The sequence below is a fragment of the Rhagoletis zephyria genome, unplaced genomic scaffold, assembly GCF_001687245.7.
Source record: "Rhagoletis zephyria isolate East Lansing unplaced genomic scaffold, Rhagoletis_zephyria_1.1 Rzeph_scaffold_00756, whole genome shotgun sequence".
Lineage (NCBI taxonomy): Eukaryota > Metazoa > Arthropoda > Insecta > Diptera > Tephritidae > Rhagoletis > Rhagoletis zephyria.
In genome coordinates this window covers 82,079-90,664 of record NW_016157840.1, presented here as the reverse complement: position 1 = coordinate 90,664, position 8,586 = coordinate 82,079, and the positions used below count along the sequence as shown (strand labels likewise).

Here is an 8,586-nt window from a genome sequence, read left to right as displayed (position 1 = left end):
CCTTAGAAGTTTTCGTAGTGGTTCTGGGATTATAGCGTATCCAGGGACAGATTTTTTAAAATATCCACTTAAGCCTAAGAATCTGCGTATATCTGCCACATTAGTCGGTGGGGAAAACTTAGACACAGCTTGCGTTTGGATTTTACCAGGTCAATACCTTCTGGCGTTAGCTCATGACCAAGGAATGTGATCGTGTTTCTCATAAATTCGCATTTTCTTATATTCAGCCTTAAGCCCGCATTACTCAAAGCTGTTCAGCTTCTCTAGCATTTCCTCGAACGTTTGGCTACCTATGAAGATTTCATCCATGTAAATCATAAGGCCATCTTCATGGACTTATTCTTTAATTTTTGCCATTAAGCGTTGAAAAACAATGGGCGCATTCTTTAACCCGAACGACATGCGCTTGAACTCATACAAGCTATCAGGGGTTATAAAATAATTGATATTGCTTAGCTTGGTGAAGTTCCTCCTCAATATTCGGAACGTGAAAATTCTCTTTATCAAACTTAACCGACGGTAATCCACGCAAAGTCGATCGCTGCCATCTTTCTTTTTAACTAGTACAATAGGGCTCGTGAATTCCGATGAGGATTTTGCTATAATATCGTTTTGTTCAAGATTCTTAATCATTTGCGTTATTACCGTTCGCTTTGGAGCCGGAACTCGATGGGGCGCTTGCGTAATAACCTTTTTCGATTTTAAAACAATTTGCATTTCAATTAAGTGCGACTTACCAATGCCTTTTAATCCGTCAGGGAACATATCGTTGTAACTTTTCAGTAACGCTTGTAGTTTTAACAGTTGATCTTCATAACTTAAATTATTCGTTAGATTCGTAAAACATTCGTCATTAGGCAATGCAACACCATAACGACATTCAGCTTCTAGCTTTCATTCACAATTTTCCACCATAAACATCAAGCCTTTACGCGCTAGCATGTCTTAACCCAGTAGAAATTCAGTTTGCAACATGTTATTAGCAACAATATATACCAGCGTGCTGACCTTAGCTTCACCAATTACTATGTCGCACATACACCTCTCTCGCATCGTATACCTGCCTCCGCTTGTTCCGTTCAAATGTGTAAAACACTCTTCACGTTCGACTTTCAACTTATCAGCCGTTGATTTTCGAACTAAGCTGCACTCACTACCCGTATCGATTAATGCTTCAAACATTTTGCCATTGACGTTAATTTTCTTAACAAAACATTTTTTTCATTTTGCGTCATTTCAGCTTTTTGGGCGTTATGCGTAGCCTGCTTACGACCACAATTGACCGGATCCTCTCGTTTATGCACTTTACCACAATCAGTACACCTTGACCGCTTCTGCTCTTTTGTACATTTACTTGATATGTGGCCCACCTCACCACAGTTGTAGCGCACAGTCTTTTTGCCTTCACCACTAGCTGTTTGCTGACGTGGTGCGTTCTTTACATTTGCTTGATTTTCAAAATTCATTCTTCAATTATTTCGCGCATTTGCTTAGCACTTTCGAACCTTTGGGCTGCTATAGCAATTTGTAAATCACGATGATTCAACCCCTGCCGCGTATGTTGAATGATAGCAGATTCACTCAGCTGAAACCGCTTGCCTAGAGCATAAACCCAAAAACCGTAGTCAGATATACGTTCACCTGTTGTGCGTACAGATTCGCTCATAATACGATGCACTTGTGGATCGTCATACGATATACTAAATTCATTTTTTAATGCTTTGGTGAAATCATTCCAACTGGGGTGCACAGGGGGCAGTGCATCTAACCAGACACGAGCTACTCCTTTTAGTCGACCATAAACTGCTACTAAGACACATTTTGCGGCTAGCTGATCAGCGCTCATAACACTACCAACACGATCAACAAACTGCTGTACTGTTAGCGACTGCTTATTGGTCGGATCAAACTCCGGAACCATGCCTGCAATTTCTTTAATCGACCAAAAGCCACCCACATATGCGTTTGTAAAAACTGACTGCGTTGCTTCACTAGCATTATCGCTTGATTATTTATGTATATTCGACTGCACTACACGCGGGGTGTTTTGTTTGCTGTCCGTTCTGCTGTACCATGTTGAAAATTGTTTCCATCATACCCCGCAGGTCATCTATTTGATCCTGCCACCCAGAATTCATAACTGTTGGAGTTTCAATTCAATCAGTACCAATTTCTTGTATTAAGCGTAGTTCTAGTTCCGCTCTCGTACCGGACGTACTTAGTTAAGCCTTTTTCGTGCAGCATAACTTTTATTTGATCGATTTTTAATTCGCTAACTTAGGAATCATTGATTTTGCAACTCAAAACTCACTGATTTTCGTTTTTAGCTACTTCGTTTATACTCGTTCATCTCAATCTACGTTGTCATTTGATGATTTTCGTTGCACATATCCGCATCTTCGTTGCATGAACTTTGCTCGTTGTTATCGTTGACGTTGCCTTTCCTCTTCGTTGTTGTTTCAACACTTCGTTGTCGTTTGAATCGTAGATATGTAGATGTACAAATGTAGATATGTCGTAGATTTGCTGCTTTACGTTGATGTTTCGGTTTTCAATTGTCTTTGCTGCTGCGCTGTTGTACTACTGATGAAGTGCTTTGTTGTACACACATGCCGCATGTATGTGTGTATGTCGTATCGCTGTTTGTTCGTTCTCGCTTATGATTTTGCCTCATGCGCGATCAACTCTTTTGCATTCACTGATTTAGAATAGGAAATTCAAATTCAACTGCCGGTTGCAAGAATTTCACAATCTTGGCGCCGCTGCCCGTTTGCCAAAATACAAATGTTGGAGCGCTAGGGCTCCTGCGCTTCTACGCTTGAAATTTTTGTATTTTCCACGAGTTTCTTATATGCACACGCACTCACGTTCCCTTTGGGCAATATTTCAACACACTTTCCTTACTTCTGAACAGTTGGGGAATATCTACGTTAAGGCCCCTATGGCCGGCCGTGCAACTAAATGACGAAATCTGTCAGGATTTACGGGTATGCCCCAAGGATTTTATTCAGTGTGTTGTTTTAATGTTTTTACAGTTTAAAATATAATAATAGAAATGCTTAGTAATTGAAATATGTGTTGAACGATGATTGACGACTCTTTTCTCTATATTCGACACTTGCCGAGTGCCTCGGATAACTCGTTTATCCGCACTAGGGTGATTCATTTATAGTCGTTATCCGCAATGGGGTGATTCATTTACACAGGGTGAAAGCTCTAGATAGTTTTCGGTATAATCAGCCACATTGGGATTGAGTTGGGGTATCGAATTAGATGGATTAACTTCTGAAATGAACTTCAGTTGGTGAACTATTTTAGCCTTGCTGTTTTCATAAGTATCGCAGCAGATACGATACTTGCCTTTCGCCGACTCCAAAAGGTTCTCCGAAAGGTCTTCAAATCCTAGGAATAGGGCATCGTATGAAAATTTAAGTCGATTCCAAAAGTCATCGAGAGATGTATCTTTACTGTGAAGAGTTGATTCGGTGTATTCTTCTAAAGAAATTGAGGTAAATCTCGTACAGAAACTCATTAGAATGTCACTTTCTGCTTCAAATATTTGTGAGCTTGAGTCATAGGCAGGAGATATCCTATTAATTTTTACTTGGGTATATTTGGGTGGAGATTCTGGCATTTTATTAATATTAGATATATATTAGTTTATGGTTTTTAAAATTATTTTATTTTTATTTTTTGTATAGTTGTGTGCAAATATGCGTTTTAGGTGTATATAAATGTATGTTTGTGTGAGCAAGCGTACGGAGGCTTTCTGAATGCTTAAATCACAGCTGGGCAGCGTCTGCCCGGCGGACGACTGCGCGTCGTATTCGCGTATATATAGACGCTATGCTTGAGAAGGCAGCGAAAGCTTCATTCAACTGCACGACTTGTTCGCACGCACACAGTGACATCAATTGCACGCACACTACAAAAATGCCCTGCCCAGGCTGCACACCTCTGGCTTAAACCAATGTGCTAGCCTATTAAATTAGCTGATGTGTGATATAATATACAGCATAGAGAGTATTTACAAGTATGTACGTATGTACAAAAACATATATACTCGTTTAACGTACATAAAATGAAAACAAATGTAAGTGACTTTGGATGATGGGAGTACTTCGAAGCTTCACAGGGTAAAAACAAAATTAATAGTGAGGGAGTAACATATGAGTGATAGGTGATCTAAATGTGTTCATATGTAAATATCTTACATGCATGTGCTAGTGCTTGTTCGCATGATAAGCCGATATTAGTGATGCGCGAGTATGTAGGTATCAGGGTAGCCAGCTCGTGGGGAATTCCCCGATTTGCGTGGAATTTGAGTTTGCGTGGGGAATTGGGGAATGGACCGTTTCTTATTGGGAATTTCAGTTTATGTGCAGAATCGGGAGATGAACTGCTTTTTGCGAGGAATTAGGTGTTAACTAATTTTTTGTTTGCTTCACTGATTTCATAATGATGTAAAAAAGTCGCATAAGAAATGCAACTGCAACTAAAAGTACTGATTATGCAACTAGAATTTTCTTTGTCGCATTTGCGTGCATGTAACGAATAAACACACTATTTTTGTGTGGAACCGCATCACTTGAAAATTGAGTGGGCTACAAAATTGCATAAGTACTCAAAATCTTTCTAAAAAATCTAATTAAAAAGCTTGAAATGTTTACGAAAGTTTGTAGAATTTTTTTTAATATTACACAAAGCATGAAACTTGGATTTATACAGTTGAATTTGTTAAAGAAATTACTGTATTTTTATAAAAAAAATAAAAATAAATTATAATTGTGAAAACTTTTTTCGACCACTGTATATGTGTAAATATTATATGATTTTTTTTTTTTTATTTGTTAACTAACTTTATAAAAGTTTGGTTTGGTCTATGAATACATACATAGCTGAATTACATTAAACTAAATAAAATTAGAAAAACTTTTTAATATACTGCGTGTTATTAAATAAGAAAAGTCGACATATTAATATTGCATTGGCTTTATTCAACAGGGTATTAATTTTCGCTTGCATTCTTTTATGCGTAGCTTGTACTTTATGCCTTTTAGTGTATTCTTATAGCCAAATATTTTGGCATGTGTCAAGTTACATATAAGACATTGTTGATTAATGCACGCAAATGAAAGTAGACGCAAAATGTGGAATATGCTTATGTCAACAAAAACGTGGGAATAAAGCATTTGCATTAATTATGCTTATGTAAACCAAAACGTGGGAATAAAGCCTTTACAATAATTTTGCTTACGATCTAAAGTTTTTATGCCCTTATTATTTAGCTACGTAAGCATTTAGTTTGTATAAAAACGTTATCATTAATTCAATAAAGATCACTTGAAAGCAATCAAGCAAACAAAAGTGGTCGAACTTGGCGTAATCGCTATTATTCTGAACATTCTGGTGACCCCTGTGAAAGGACATTCAGCTTAAACAAGGCAGCAGTTTAAGGAGCCACAAAACTAATCTAAAAGAAGAAAAATGGATCGTTTCGAGGATTTGGCAAGACAGCAAAGAGAAACGGGCGGCAATATCGAATCAATTGTCCGAAACTTTAAAAAGGACCCGCAATCCAGGAAGCAGTCAATCAGCTATTACGAAGAGCGATTGAGAAGACTGGACAGCGAGTGGTCGAAGTTTGAAACAACTGACAACAAACTTCGACTGCTTGAAAACCCCCAGCTGGATCACGACTACTTTACAAAGGACTACTATAACAATATAATGGAAATTGTAAATCAGTACAAGGAGATTTTCGAGTCCGCAGTGCTCCAATTGGCTCAAACCCCGACGAGAGAATTGCGCTTAACAACTGATGAAGGAAGTACGTACCAACATGATGCTTCAGCTTCAAAAGTCAACACAGAAGCACGGCATGATACTGGAACCAAACAGGCAGCTTCCAACGAGTACACTAAACTAGTTCGCAGACAAGGGGTAATGATGGCCTCGTTGCGACGGTTACTGAACGACAACGTTTCACCACAATGTGTTCCAACAATTAATAAACTGTGGGAAAATATAGAAGACATTCACTTCAGGATATATGAGATGTTCGACAACCCAACCGAGCAGGGCTACAAGGTCGATAACTTCATTTCACTTGAGGAAAAGGTATGGAGTACTTTGCAAGCAGCTAATAGTGACTCCCATACTGAGCAATCTTCAAACCAACTTCCGATTAAACTGCAATCCATTTCATTGCCGAAGATAATAATTCCAAAATTCGATGGCACCTATTTAAAATGGCAAGAATTTCATGACCTATTCTCGCAACTGGTAATAAATCAACCTCTTTCAAAAGTTCAGAAAATGTGGTACTTGAAAACTCACTTAGTGGGGGAGGCTGGAAATTTAATTAAACATTTCGCATCAACAGGAGAGAATTTTGATGCAGCTTGGTTCATGCTTCTGGAGCGTTACAACAACAAACGCTTGCTAGTGAGCAAGTTAATACATGAGCTAACTACTACACCTGGAAGCAAATCAATGGACAATGTCAAAAAACTGCATGACACAACACAAGAATGTCTATTAGCATTGCAAAATTTGCAGATAGACACATCAACATGGGATCCACTTCTGCTCCCCCTTCTACTAAAGAAACTGGATCAACCGACTCGTTTGCGGTACGAACAATCATTATCAAAGCCACGGGAGGTACAAACACTCAAGGAATTCCTGCAATTTCTGGAGAAACACTTTCAATCCATGGAAGCGATGGGTGTCAAAGACAAATCTACAAGCTCAACTGCAAAGGTGTGCACTTCAGTCACATCCAAAGGTCATAGAAATGACACTTGCAGCATGTGCAAAAAAGGAAAACATCCATTATTTTCTTGCAAGGAATTTTTACAACAGTCTCCATCGGCACGCTTTCAGTTCATACAAGGGCAGAAATATTGCCACAATTGCCTAAAACCGGGACATGGTTCTAAAAATTGTATATTAAGAAACTGTCTGAAATGCAACAAAAAACACAACACGCTGTTACATTTCGAGGATTCAAAAAGGGATGTGAGCAAAGACATTACATCAGTAGCCACTCCAACACAAGGCAACGAATTGCAAAGTACTACACCATCCAGGACCAAATCAACGTCATCAAAAGACGAAGCAGCGTCACTTACCACCCCAAAGCACACAAAGTCAAACACATATGTACTACTCAGCACTGCCATGGTGAAAGTTAGAGGAATCGGAACAGAAGTGCAGTGTCGGGCAATTCTCAATTCAGGCTCACAAGTTAATTTTGTGACTGAACGATTGGTTAAACGTCTTGGTATCTCAACTAAACCATCATCAATCTCCATTAGTGGCATCGGGTCAAGGAGCACTAAGATACAGCATCGAGTCAATGTGACGCTACAGTCTCGGATCAACAACTTTACAACGTGGCTAGAGGCAGCGATATTGCCTCAGATTATATCCCCGCAGCCGTCGCAAGAAATCAAGATCGACGAATGGCAAATTCCTGAGAACATCATGTTAGCCGATCCATCATTCAATCGCCCTGACAAAATTGATATATGGTTGGGGGCGGAATCCTACAATCAACTGATGGCAGCAGGGCAAATCAAACTGTCAGATACAGTGCTGGGATGGATCATCGCGGGAAAAGTTGGTGGCAACTACATCTCAAATGCAATATGTGGAATCTGTACCAACGATGACATCAACTTAGATGCAGCCATTGCTCGATTATGGGAACTTGAGGATGTTGCAACTGTAAGAAAACAACATTCCGTAGCAGAAAAACAGTGCGAAGCTCATTTCGCACAACATATACTCATCAATGAAAATGGGAGATTCATGGTAAGGCTACCATTTCATGAAAATCCGGAGGCCTTAGGGGAATCCTATGGGATGGCGTATAATCGATTCCTGGCCTTAGAACGTCGACTGGCAAAATCGCTCCAGACAAAGAATCAATATGTACAATTTATGGAGGAATATGAGAACTTGGGGCACATGACGCAAGTGGATATTGATTCCATCAGTAAACCTAGGTACTTCATTCCTCACCATTGCATTGTGAGACCCGAAAACCGCAATACAAAATTACGTGTGGTGTTCGACGCATCAGCAAAATCGTCCACTGGCATGTCTTTGAACGACCTCATGTATACCGGACCCACTGTTCAGAGCGAGCTTTTCACCATTTTACTTCGCTTCCGTTTGCCCAGGTTCGTCTTCACCACAGATGTAGAAAAAATGTATCGACAGATGCTCATTCAACCGGACGAACGCAAATTCCAACTTATCATCTGGCGAAAGGATTCAAGCCTACCAATAAAGCATTATCAGCTAAATACAATCACATATGGGACAAGATCTGCTCCATATTTAGCCACCAAATGTTTGCAGAAAATTGCAAAAGAAAATACTTAATACCTTAAAGAAAATCCTCTTGGTGCTCAGTTTCTACAGGACAATTTTTATGTAGATCACGGAATTGGTGGGTCAGACAGCTTAACCCCTACGATGGAAATTCAACAGCAACTGATACACATCTTAAAACAACGTGGTCTTAACCTAAGAAAATGGTGCGCCAATCACTCACAATTACTGCAAAATGTT

General features: G+C 39.3%; 1 protein-coding gene across 1 annotated transcript; it reads left to right on the top strand.

Moving 5' to 3' along the window:
• The first annotated feature begins 5,487 nt into the window (after positions 1-5,487).
• Positions 5,488-8,397, top strand: LOC108361399 (uncharacterized). The gene has a single exon (XM_017614008.1). The coding sequence runs from the start codon at positions 5,488-5,490 to the stop codon at positions 8,395-8,397; it is 2,910 nt and encodes a 969-aa protein (XP_017469497.1).
• The last annotated feature ends 189 nt before the right edge of the window (positions 8,398-8,586 follow it).